The sequence below is a fragment of the Planococcus citri genome, chromosome 2 (genome assembly GCF_950023065.1).
Source record: "Planococcus citri chromosome 2, ihPlaCitr1.1, whole genome shotgun sequence".
Lineage (NCBI taxonomy): Eukaryota > Metazoa > Arthropoda > Insecta > Hemiptera > Pseudococcidae > Planococcus > Planococcus citri.
The window spans coordinates 59,537,440-59,550,116 of NC_088678.1; the positions used below are offsets into that span (position 1 = coordinate 59,537,440).

Sequence of the window (12,677 nt, forward strand, 5' to 3'; positions counted from 1 at the left end):
TACCCACACAGTTAGTAAAATGAAACAAAACGTGGCAAAAACGACACAAAATTGGGCGAAAAAGCTTTGTTAAAGTTTGTTAAGACTTCATAAATTATAAAAACAGCTACAAACAATTACAAAATATCTGAAAATTTGCTCGAAATCTTGCTAAAAATCGTTAAAACTACCAATAATTGCAAAAATAATCAAATCGGTACCTATATTTTGACTTATCTACGAGTATGATCATAAACCTTCGTCAAAATTCATGGTCGATTTTTAATATTTGTGTCTTCTTGTGCCATCCAGTAATTCGACCAACAAGGAACTGGCTTTCACTTGTCACATTCAAATCATTTTGAAAACCTCCTCAATTCTTATTTTTTTAACGCTCCGATGACAAAAAAAAAGATAGGTATTTAGACTGATCGAAGATCGGGTATCGTCAGTTAATAAGGTTAGTACCTCTACCTACCTGAAGTTCACGATCATTAGTTTCTAGTATAATCCCAACGTTTCACGAATTACGGTAGATCATTTCATTTTTTTGTAAAACACAGGAAATACAGGTGCAGTGTGCAATATGCTTTGTGCCTTTACGAACCAAATCTTTGTTGGCAGAGTTTCAAGTTCAGACGTACATTACATACATGTTATCGAATATCAGCTGCTATGGAATGGAATGATGATTCACCACCTGGAATGCGTTTGTTTCTGACGATCTAAGCTTAATTTTATCTCTGAACTGTGAGCTACTATGTCTGTAATTTGAAGCCATTCTGCCCTCGTAGTTATGCTGGCGTTTAATTAATATGAACATTAGGAATAGTAAATAAGTAGGTACTTGATTGTATTTCATGTATAACAGTACCCAAGTCACCTAAGTGACGAGGGGTTGATTATAAACAATCGTGGTCAAAATCATAAAACATTTTCACATTCACATTTTACTTAAAGTTTTTAAAAATTGGGGTGGTATTATGTATTTTATTTTTTTAAATAAAAATTATTCGTCGACTTTTGGATTATGTCTCATCTTTTTCATTGATCCATTGGAAGATAGAATTTTTTGACTGGTCGTTTTTTAAAAAAACGAAACATGTGCATTTATACCTACATCTGTTTCATTTCAATTTCAGGTACCTATGAGTTTTGAATCCTGCTGCCCATTTTTCCCCAATTCAACATATGTATTTACGTACAATACAGATGTCACGTCAGATGTACATAATTAGGTATGTATTTCCAGTGTATTTCAAGTCTGTCTCATAACTCCACTGCTAACGATAAAAACTCATCAGTTTACCATTAATCGTACCTAGAAACATTTATTTCTGATCTAATACTCTTTCGAGAATTCATTTACCGCGAAACAACAAGTTAAAACTTTCACTAACGAAGTTGAAAAAATACCTGCTATTTTTCTCGATGGTTTACAAAAATGATGAACTTTGAACATGCTGTCATCAAGAAGACGCTACAATTTTGAGAACCCTTGTAACGCTCTACATTGACTACCCATGAACCAATGACGTGACGTTTCAACACAAATAAAGTCAAGTAGTGGGGATAGCAGTGTTTTGTTTTGATTTGATTCCGAAGTGATAGAATTTTGCACTGATACGCATTACATTTATCTCGCGAAAAAAAAGGAAAAATTGCGTTTACCTTGACGAAGTAAAAAAAAGTGAGTGATAAAATTTGCATTAAGGTGTCGCCGAAATATTAACAATGTTTCTTATGTAAAACGAAGGCTGTATCGGTGGAGAATTCGTTCGTAAAGTCAAGTGTTTTATAAACGTTTTGTGGTACTGTAGCTTGGTATTCGTTGTGTTTAGCAAATATGGATGTTGATAATGATCCGATCGATCAAAATTTACTCCTGCAATTCACCTGCTTGGGTACAACGGACAGAGATGATTTGGTTAAACAGTTCAAAGAACTCATCGACAATAGAATCGACGATACTACGGCGAGTTTCTTTCTCGAAATGAATAATTGGTGGGTAATTATAACGTAGACTTATTTTACCTTGATATCGATTCGAATTTTCTAACAAAGGGGGTTTTCTTTGTTTATAGGAATTTACAAAATGCAATATGCTCGTTTTTCGATTACGAGACACCTCGCAAACTACCTTCGATGAAACTAGAAGAAAGCAAATTACTTAGTTCGAATTTTAATATGCCTCCTAATACCAGGTATCTAATTGTACAAGCCTATTACGAACTAAGTTTACGTGTACGACTGGCATATCATTTATATGTAATTTTTTTGCTGCAGGTTTACCATGAGTTGGACAGTTCGAAATAACGGCGACGAATGTTGGCCTCATGGTTGTTCCCTTCAGTTTATAGGAGGAGATCATCCTTGTAGCGTTAAAGCAATGCCTGTCCGTGTACTTCCTCCTGGTTTGAGTACGACTATAGTGATAGATTTTGTCGGTCCAGCCGAGCCTGGCTTTTATCAAAGTAAATGGAGAATGACTACACCATTTGGTGCTTTCTTCGGTGGTAAGTTGCTCGTAGGCCTGAAGAAGATATGAATAATTCGATGAATTAGTTATCTCGTTAATTGAATCTTATCTCTGATTTAGATGTCCTTTGGGTCGTTTTTCAAGTTAGTGCTAAACTTAACGATAGTGAAGAAATTAGCCTTTCGGAAGAACTGGCCTCACGTATGGCTTTAATCGATAATAATGAGAATACGGTTCAAGATGAAATCAGCTGTAGGACGAATAATTTGAATTTGAATTCGAATCAGTTTTACGGGCCAGTTCCGGAGTTTGTAAGTATTTCAAGTTCAAGTTACGAATTTTCCTTGTGTCGTTGTTGTAAGATGACAAAAATGACTCATACAATATGATCGATATTTTTCTAGACACCTGCTTCTGAGCAACGTACGATGGAACGCGAAGACGAAGAATTTTCTTGATAGCAACGTTCCGAACGCCATTTTATTGTGATACCGATACTGTTCGTTGTTTTTACCCCATCACTTGTTAACCATCCAAGAACTTGGTAACCGATAACCAGTTCATTCCGTTTGATACTCATCGAATCAAAATTCCATCATTCTTGGAAAAAATACAAATCGTTTCACGAGAAGCGACGGTTCTTCTTTCTTTTTATATTACTTACGCGTTTTAATCTTCTTTTTAATGGTATATGAGGATTTTGCATACTCCGAGTTGAATTGTATAAAATTGTTTTAACCATTTTATCGCGTAGTGTATTTATTTTATGTATAGCGTAGATTGTTATTGTTCTTGTAGAAATCTAACATTTTCGTTTCTAAGTTAAAGTATGTATTTGTTTGATTTTAATATATTTTAATCGCGTAATTTTTTACTTAAAATTTAGACGGTTGTTTTGTGTAATTTTAGAACATTTTCTTACGACGGAAAATTATCTACTGATTTCAGATATCGTCGTGTGTACCGAGTTGTCGCCAGAACGAAATTAATCGAGCGTGATTCGTTTTTCAGTACAGCGGATGATTTGGCCTATTGCCGAACTGATCATCACGAGACTGATTGAACGAAAGTCGTTGACTTTTGAGTAGAATCTAAATTTCATTCTAGTAATCGGAATCAATGTCGATTCATAGCTCTAAAATTTCCTACCGATCAATCAATTGGCCAGCTGAATAACGAATCTAGTCTCGTTATCTAATCATGATCCAATCAAAATTTCCCACCAATCACATTGCAAGGATTGGCTTATAGGTACATATATCAGAATCTCGATGGTCTGTTCCATTAACCAGCGGTTTTCGCGCAGTTAGATTTAAATAAATCAACATATTTCAGTTCCGGTAGAAAAAGTTTTAATTTTAAATTAGTCCTTGATCACAGAAATTTATACAGCCATTTCCATATTAATTTTACCATGAGGATTATATCCGTTTAATACGAAATCTTCGAATTTGAAATCTTCAATCGAGGTTACTTCTCGAGCTATGGTAAGAGTTGGAAAAGGACGCATTTCTCTTTGAAGTTGAACTTTTAGAGGTTCGATGTGATTGAGGTACACGTGATTGTCGCCAATAGTATGAATGAACTCTTTCGGCTAAAATTGAAAAGCCAAATTACTAAAATATTTATACATAATTCAGCAAAAATGAACGATGTAATTACCTTAAGATTGGTAACATGAGCGATCATATATGTTAGCAAGGAATAGCTAGCGATATTGAAAGGTACGCCTAAACCCATATCGGCGGAACGTTGATACATCTGACAGGATAATTCACCATTCACAGCGTAAAATTGTACCAAGCAATGGCAAGGAGGTAAGGCCATTTTAGGTAAATCGAGAGGATTCCAAGCACATAAGATTATTCTTCTATCGTCAGGATTCTTTTTAATGGTATCTATGACGTTTTGCAATTGATCTACGCCTTTGTTAGTATAATCTGTATGCATATCTTTATACTCGGCTCCGAAATGTCTCCATTGGAATCCGTAAACAGGACCGAGATCACCTGTAAGAAAAATTCACTCGAAGTTGAACTCATAAAACTGACAGGAAAAATTATTAGGGTTCGACTTTATTTTTACCTTCTTCTCTGTCAGTCAGTCCCAAGGAATCCAAATATTCTCTGGTACTATTTGGGTTCCAAATTTTTACTCCTTTGTCCGATAATTCTTTGGAATTCGTAGATCCTCTTACGAACCATAGTAACTCTTCTACGACACCTTTCCAGAATACTCGTTTCGTGGTCAGAAGGGGAAATTGATCTGAGAAAAACATTAATTATTTGTTGTGTGATTGAAGGTGCAGAAATTGGATTTCAAAAATTCGGTGTTTACTGTTGCTCAACGTGTATCGCATCTGACATCCGAATAATGATTTGGTACCGACACCTGTACGATCGCTTTTCTCGATACCTTCATCGAGGATTTTACGAATTTGATCCAAGTATTGTTTTTCTTCGGTTACAGTCGCCATCTGAAACTCTACATATATCGTGAGAATGATATCGATAAATGAGATCAACAAATTACGTAGAGATAAATTATTGGTAATCAGTAGACAAACGTCAATTTTCTACAGCTCCTTTTGATTAGTTTAATAAATTTAATCCATAGATTTAGTCGAAGAGTTTTGTGAATTCTATCAAAAATTAATCAACTTACCCTACAAATTTCCGCTGATTTACGAAAAGAAGCGTCGGGAGTATTTTCGAGTAGAACTCTAGAACTTATTAAAAAACTTTCAGTTTCATTTCATTCGTTGAAGAACGCTGAAAATTGATTAAAAAATTGCGAAAGAAAAATCAAAAAAGCGCCAAAATGGTCAAAAAGTCATAAAAAAAATAAAGCTCTTTAATACAAGTATGGAAATAGATTATACTCTTAAGAAAGTCATATGATTTTACGTAAGTTTTACTTACTGCGCAGTGCGCGAGCTCGCATCAAATCAGCTGTTCACGTACAACGTTGCATACCATTGGTTGCTCCACCCCCTGACGACGCCAACCTGCCATGCGCAGTACGTAACTTATACGTAAAATGCTATGACTTTCTTGAGAGCATAATCTATTTCCATACTTGTATTAAAGAGCTTTAAAAAAAAATTTTCCAATCAGTGTTGCCAAATATGAATTTTTTCTGTTATCAATTATCAAAAATTCTTATCAATAAACGTGTTTGAATTTGAGACGAAAAAGAAAAGTAATTAATCGTAATTCTTTAGCACTTGATTAAATAATTGACGGAGCATTTATCGAATTTTTGAGTATGTGAATCAATTTTTAATATCAATGGAGCCTTCAAGTTCGTACAAAACAAAATTAGCCCGCAGAAAGAAGAAATATGCAGCGATGCTTTTGAAAGAAACCGGTCTACATGAAGTACACAAATCGAAAGTAATGACTGATTATTGAATATTTTTACATTTATAAATTGTAAAACCTCTGACAAACATCGTCAATATTTTCTCTTTTAGTTCCTCCTGATTTGTAATACAGGTTTGGTAAGTGGTTCAACAGCCGAAGATGTACTCGAATTGTTTTCCCAGTACTGCAGCGTTCAGAATATTCTCATGGTACCTGGTAAATCTTATTGTTTTGTACAATGTTCCGATGAAAACGAAGCCGAAAACGCTCACAATGCGATAAATGCAAAACTATCTTTACCCGGAGTTAACGGTCCATTGTATTTGTTATATTCTGAATCGAGTGAGTATTGGTTTTGAAGATCATCACTGGAATTATGAATTGTATTCTATGGAAATTATTTGCTTCTTTAGTGCCTCAACAAGATTCCAAGATCAATTTCCATTATCGGCCCGATGGCTTGATATTGATAGACGATTTTATTAGCGGGACTGAAGAACAACTTTTGCTCGATATGGTTCATGATGATTTTAAAAACACCAGTAACACATTAAAACATCGATTAGTCAGACATTACGGTTACGAATTCGATTACAACACAAATAATGTCAATAAGAGTAATAAATGCGAAGATATTCCGTCCAAGTATTCATTCCTCATCGAACGAATTCAAAATCACGAAAAGCTCAAGAATTGGGTGCCAAATCAAATCACCATTAATTGTTACCAACCTGGACAAGGTACCTATTTTAAATTGCAAGATGAATATCATATCTACATATTTCATTCATGTATCAAAGTATAAAAAGAAGCATTTTCTTTTAGGTATTCCCTTCCATGTCGATACTCATAGTGCCTTTGATGACTATATTCTTAGCTTATCTATCGGATCGGATATTGTTATGGAATTTAAAAACGCTCAAGAAAGATGTTCATTATTGCTTCAGCGGAAATCGCTATTAATCATGTCAGACGCGAGCAGGTAATGATCAAACACAGATTAAACAATACAGAAAAAAATTCTGGATCAAAAATACATCGAGTATTTTCATTTTTTTTTGTATTACCCTCAGATACGTTTGGAGTCATGGCATAGTTCCTCGAAAATACGACATAATCGAAAATGATGCCAAATTAACCACACAAGCTAGAGGCGAAAGAATTTCGTTTACTTTTCGGCGCATTAGAGATGGTGATTCGTGTAACTGTGATTTTGTAGACAACTGTGACTCTAAAAAGAAAAATCAACCATGTGGGAGTCTCGAAATAGGAGACGACGTCGCATCCAAATTGGAAAGAACTCACGTACATGAGGTGAGTGGAGATTTTTTCAGATTTATAGACATAATATCAATTGATTTTCACGGTATAATTGTATTTTGTACAGGTATACGACGAGATAGCTAATCATTTCAGCGAAACGCGTCACAAACCTTGGCCTAACGTTGAAAGTTTCATTCGCTCATTTTTACCTGGTTCTATATTCATCGATGTCGGTTGCGGAAATGGAAAATACCTTGGTTTAAATGCTTCAGCTTATCAAGTAATGAGAAATTATCATTTTTTTCATCGTTCCTTTTTTTACACGAAAGTCACGAAAGCTTTTCTCAATTACAGATGGGTTGTGATCGTAACGTCAAGTTGGCTCAAGAATGTTTCAAAAAAGGATTCGAAGCTTTAATTTGTGATTGTCTGGAATTACCTTTTCGTTCAAATGTCACAGATTATTGTATATGCATTGCAGTTATTCATCATTTAGCTACCGAAAGTAGAAGAATTCGAGCTATTCAAGAAATTATCAGAATACTCAGACCAGGCGGTCAAGCGTTGATTTATGTTTGGGCTAAAAATCAACTCAAGGATGAAAAATCGTCAAATTATTTGAAAATAAACAGAAACAAAGATTTCGCTGCGGGAAAAGTCATCGAAGATACGCGTTCTGTTGAATTTAAAACGTCCATAGAGAACGCTGACGAAATTAATGGTGAAAAGAAAACTGATGTTAATATCTCTCTACCTGTCCATGTAAATAGAACACAGTTTAAACACGAAGATATGCTGGTGCCTTGGAAATTGAAACAAAAGCAAGATGAATCCGAAGTGCCAACATTTTTACGTTTTTATCACGTGTTTTCCGAAGGAGAGCTGGAATCCTTGTGTAAACGAATTCCGGGAAACAGGGTGATGAAGAGTTATTATGATCAGGGAAATTGGTGTGTGATTTTGGAAAAATTGTGATCTTTGTGCATTTTCTTAAAGAATGTTTGTTATTGATTTATTTTGTTGGATCGAATGTAATAAAAATGAAATTTCTTATTTTGTATGTGCTCTACTTATTTCAACGTTGCAATTAGTTAAGCCTACGGAATTGATGATGTTTTCAGAATGTATGCACCTTTCAACCGAAAAACAGGAAACTTTTCACATACACTATCTATGTCAAGGCTGGACATGAACAGATACTCATTACTCACACAGGTAGGCAGTCGGTACTGTAATTAAGTGACAACTGAGTCATTCTCACTTGAATATTTTGAGAAAAATTCTACCTACTTGAAGATAGAGTTTTTAAACAGTTTACTTGACAACTGAAATCATAAAGCCAGTGATGAGTAGAAAACGTTGTTAAATAACTGATTAAAAAATAAGTAACAAACTATGAAAAAAATAATGATGATACAAAAATTGACATTAAGATATTTTTTTAGATTTTTTTCTTGGCAAATGTACGAATAGGTCCGGTACGTCGTCGCTTGATCGAAGTTTCATCAATACTCGACGATGGAACCGGAAGATTGGGCAAAACCGAAGGTCTATTTACGCCATTCACTTCATCGAATAAATGAGGATGTGCCAAAATTGTATTTTTCCATGACTGAGTTGAAGTGATCCTAGCAAAGTGCGTTTTAATGCAAAATATGACTTGCTTCTTCAAGTGTTCAGCCAGATGTAGATCAGCAAACACTAAAACATCAGTTGCGTTTTCTTCAGACAAATCCTCCAACAACATTTCTTCGCAAAGTAGTTTCAGACTATTAACATCATATTTCTCAGCTGCTACAAGTAATTCACGTGCCATCCCTGGATCTGGAGTTTTATCGGTGTACAAATACTGTAGAAATGCTTTAAACACTTCAGGTTTCATGTCCGGAATATCTACGATGTTGAGTTGATTTTCTTCCATATCGTGTTTGAACATTGCGGCGAAAACGGAACTACGCGCCGCTAAAATGATCTTGTGAGCACCGAACTTCTTATCATTCAGTGAAAATGTTACGTCTATCAAGTCTTGATTAAGCAATAAGCGTTCCAAACTCTTTAAAACATCACTCTCAGAAATCGTTGGTTTTGCACTACACCGCTGCACTGTTTCGATGGTTGTGCTGTTTGATGTAGCGATTTTCAGTTCACATACAACTGTCAACGTATCTTCGTGTAATATTTCTTGGCCTGGATTTGGTTTCAGTAATGCTGTTTTTGAAATAAATGATGCGTATCCCCAAGTAGATTCTTTTGTACCTGGTTTGAATATTTCGCAATACTGATGAACATTTTCTTCCTTTCCTTTACCATCCAAAAAATAGAATTTCGCTCCAACTAACATGCTCTCGGTGAGGCCTTTTTCAAGGCACAAATATACTGCGAAATAATCACTCTTATCAGGCTTAACATTTTTAAGTTCCAATCTCAAGTACCACTCATATTCAGGATACGTGGGGATTTTAAATACTGTCGATTTCAGAACTTCATTCATTTTGCAATGAAAATGTTCAAAATGTTTGATTGTCCATATATAAGAGAATTCTCCCCATTTGACATCGACGAGACAACGTTCATTTTTAATTGAGGCTCCGGTTTCTGAATTCAACGCAGATGGTTGAGAGGACGAAGTTGACTGGCTCATCTCTATAAGTAGGTATGGGAGATCAGGTCCGATATATTTCAAAAATGGTTCTGGATTTCAAGTTTACAATAGGTAACAGCAAAACCCTTGAAAAAACAAATTCAGATTACATTTTATGAAACAATTGTATTCAACAAGTAGATATGAAAATGATAACCGACGGCGACTCACCAATCCACTTTTTGCAACACGACAGATTGAAAAATTCGTGCAATCATGCAATTCATATCATTTTGGTATATTCATCACTTAACTACACGTGTTTTAGATCACAATTCACAATGAAAAAATCCTTCACTCGTTTTTGCTCCAGCTCCACACTTTTCACTCGCAGTTTATCAAACTGATGAACGTGTTTTGATAGAAGTGTTGCCTGCCTACAAAACTGAAGGTACAATACAAACAACTAATAACGGCCAAAAATTAATCCATCCATATTTTTAGTGGAAAGAATAAAAATACACTCTGCAAATGCTCAGCAAAAGCAAAAGTTGTTCTTTGGTTCTGGCCTATATAGAGGCAAGTTGCTTTTTTTTCTCAAGAAGTTGATTCAAATTCATAGAAAATGTAGTGCTTTGCGACATTTTTGTCATTCAAAAATAAAATCAATGGCTTTGAAATTTTACCATCATGTTATTTTTATTCCAAAATACTCGTAGTTCATCAAAATCCACTTCAGATCGACCTATAAGGGTGATTGATCTTCAAGATCTTATTCGCTGCAGTGAGCTAGTACCTAATTAAAAACGGCCAAGCTGCATTAAATCTTAAATCAATCATCAATAATCAAAGTTAAAAATTGGTATATACATATGTATAGTTAACCTGAGAAAATTTTTTCATATCATAGCCCATATAGGTACTAGGTATGTAGGTACCTATTCTCAAAATGGTTTAAGAGGCCCTATTGTATGCGATAACAAGGAGACAGATGATTTTTGCATCTATCTCCTGCAATCACAAAACAATAATAGACCCAATGCAGATTCCTCCTAAAGCATTTTACCATTGTGTAAAAAACAAAAAGATTCGCGACCACTAAAAGAGAGAATCGTATACACTGCAATATCTTGCTTGAAGACGTGGATGTTGTTAAAAATACATATGCTATTATCAACAAAATATTGAAAAATTGCAATCTACCTAGTTTAAACTAAAATGGTCTGAAAGATGAATTTGTAAAGTGCTAATGCTATGTAATGAAATAAAACTCGATTATCAAAAAGAAACAAAATAGGTATTTTTTTAATGAAATGATTATAATAAGGTACCCATATAGTAGGAAATACAAAACGCCACTGAATGACTGATAATAATAAAACATTGAAAATTTCAAAGTGGGAGAAAAATCTAAACGATAACTATAATTTTATTACAGAATGATTCAGTTTTCAAGTTCGCTTAATTTCTCCTCTTTTTACGTCTTTTTTTGGCCGGCGTCTCATTCGACTCTGCAACCGAAACATCTGATGATACTGCAACAGGTCCATTTACTCCATTCACATCATCGAACAGATGAGGACGTGTCAAAATCGCGCTTTTCCAGGACTGAGTTGACATGATGTTAGTAGGATGCGTTTTGATATAAAACATTACATGTTTTTTCAATTGTTCGGCCCGATGTAAATCAGCGAACACTAAAACGTCGGTGGCGTTTTCTAACGACAAATTCTTCAATATCATTTCTTCGCAGAGTAGTTTTAGACTATCAACATTATATTTCTCAGCTGCTACGAGTAAATCACGCACCATCTTTACATCTGGAGTTTCGTCAGTGTACATATATCGTAAAAATGCTTCGAATATTTCAGGAGTCATATCCGATATATTCACCTGATTGAGACGAGTTTCTTTCATGTCGTGCGTGAACATGGCTGCGAACACAGGACTTCGTGCCGCTAAAATACTCTTGTGAGCGCCGAAATTCTTTCCATTTACTGAAAATGTTACGTCTACTAAGTCTTGGTCGCGCAATAGACGGCCCAAACTTTTCGGAAGATTACTCTCGGAAGTCGTTGATTGCGTTCCACGCCACTCCACCGTTTCATATGAGGCACTGTTTGCTACAGCGAATTTACCTTCGCAAAGAATTGTTAACGTGTCATCGACTAAGAGTTTGTTGCTTGGATTCGTATCGAGTAGTTTTTTCTTCGTAATAAAACCGGAGTACCCCCAGTCTTCGATTTCCTCTCCATATACTATGGAAATTTGGCGGAAAAACGCGTCGTTTCGCTTATCATCCAGTAAAGATAACTTTGCCTTAACTAATACATTATCGGTATCCGCATCGGTCGAATCTAGACATAAAAATAACCCGAAATAATCGGCATTTTCTGGCCTCGAGTTCTTGATTAATAATCGCAAAAACCATTTGTATTCGGGATGCGTGGAAACGGTAAATTTGGTCGATTCCAGAATCTCTTTAACTTCGCAATGAAATTGGTGGAAATGTTTGATAGTCCACAGGTAAGAGATTTTTCCCCATTTCACATCGACGAGACAGTGATTTTCCGGGATCGTGGTCTTTGCCTTAGAATCTAACGCAGCGGAAGTAGACTGGCTCATCTTTAGGGTAGTTATACTACGGTCTACGAATTACGATGATGATCGAACACTGTAAACAGAGAAAATTATGTCAGATTTTGAATTTTCAACACTGTTGGATGCTACAGCACCATACAATAACAAGATTAACATAACGATAAATACATTATTACAAGCGCTGATTGAATTGAAATTCACCATGAAATACGTACTTGACGAAGTAACCGGGGAGATTGGAAAATGAGTATAACTAAGAAGTTATTTACAAAAAGGTAATTTCTTCGAACAAATTATACAAAATAAAAGCAAAAGCATTCAATATCCGTAAAACTTCAATAATTTTATCACTCGATACCTTCTTATCATCTTAAATTTAGACGAAATTCGTACATAAACACACAACCAA

General features: G+C 35.1%; 5 protein-coding genes across 6 annotated transcripts; 2 read left to right on the forward strand and 3 right to left on the reverse strand.

Moving 5' to 3' along the window:
• Positions 1–1,198: 1,198 nt before the first annotated feature.
• Positions 1,199–3,325, forward strand: LOC135836822 (protein ILRUN). 2 transcript variants are annotated; one of them, XM_065351869.1, is made up of 6 exons: positions 1,199–1,217; positions 1,821–1,983; positions 2,064–2,183; positions 2,266–2,495; positions 2,579–2,769; positions 2,863–3,325. In XM_065351869.1, the coding sequence occupies exons 2-6, from the start codon at positions 1,826–1,828 to the stop codon at positions 2,914–2,916; spliced, it is 753 nt and encodes a 250-aa protein (XP_065207941.1). In that variant the 5' UTR covers positions 1,199–1,217; positions 1,821–1,825; the 3' UTR covers positions 2,917–3,325. The 2 variants fall into 2 exon arrangements, with proteins under 2 accessions (XP_065207941.1, XP_065207942.1); XM_065351870.1 differs by lacking the exon at positions 1,199–1,217 and adding an exon at positions 1,532–1,669.
• A 468-nt stretch (positions 3,326–3,793) lies between these two features.
• Positions 3,794–5,304, reverse strand: Ts (Thymidylate synthase). The gene is made up of 5 exons (XM_065351868.1): positions 5,123–5,304; positions 4,796–4,942; positions 4,544–4,723; positions 4,121–4,467; positions 3,794–4,052 (listed from the first exon to the last, which is right to left on the reverse strand). The coding sequence occupies exons 2-5, from the start codon at positions 4,932–4,934 to the stop codon at positions 3,843–3,845; spliced, it is 876 nt and encodes a 291-aa protein (XP_065207940.1). The 5' UTR covers positions 4,935–4,942; positions 5,123–5,304; the 3' UTR covers positions 3,794–3,842.
• Positions 5,305–5,609: 305 nt separating this feature from the next.
• On the forward strand, positions 5,610–8,146 carry LOC135836820 (alkylated DNA repair protein alkB homolog 8). Its single transcript, XM_065351867.1, has 7 exons — positions 5,610–5,853; positions 5,934–6,165; positions 6,237–6,563; positions 6,649–6,805; positions 6,897–7,137; positions 7,211–7,366; positions 7,441–8,146. The coding sequence occupies exons 1-7, from the start codon at positions 5,749–5,751 to the stop codon at positions 8,059–8,061; spliced, it is 1,839 nt and encodes a 612-aa protein (XP_065207939.1). The 5' UTR covers positions 5,610–5,748; the 3' UTR covers positions 8,062–8,146.
• A 285-nt stretch (positions 8,147–8,431) lies between these two features.
• Positions 8,432–10,144, reverse strand: LOC135836816 (speckle-type POZ protein-like). The gene is made up of 2 exons (XM_065351862.1): positions 9,899–10,144; positions 8,432–9,813 (listed from the first exon to the last, which is right to left on the reverse strand). Exon 2 carries the CDS (start codon positions 9,725–9,727, stop codon positions 8,528–8,530), a length of 1,200 nt encoding a protein of 399 aa, XP_065207934.1. The 5' UTR covers positions 9,728–9,813; positions 9,899–10,144; the 3' UTR covers positions 8,432–8,527.
• A 798-nt stretch (positions 10,145–10,942) lies between these two features.
• On the reverse strand, positions 10,943–12,663 carry LOC135836817 (speckle-type POZ protein-like). The gene is made up of 2 exons (XM_065351863.1): positions 12,484–12,663; positions 10,943–12,341 (listed from the first exon to the last, which is right to left on the reverse strand). The coding sequence occupies exon 2, from the start codon at positions 12,290–12,292 to the stop codon at positions 11,129–11,131; it is 1,164 nt and encodes a 387-aa protein (XP_065207935.1). The 5' UTR covers positions 12,293–12,341; positions 12,484–12,663; the 3' UTR covers positions 10,943–11,128.
• Between the last annotated feature and the right edge of the window lie 14 nt (positions 12,664–12,677).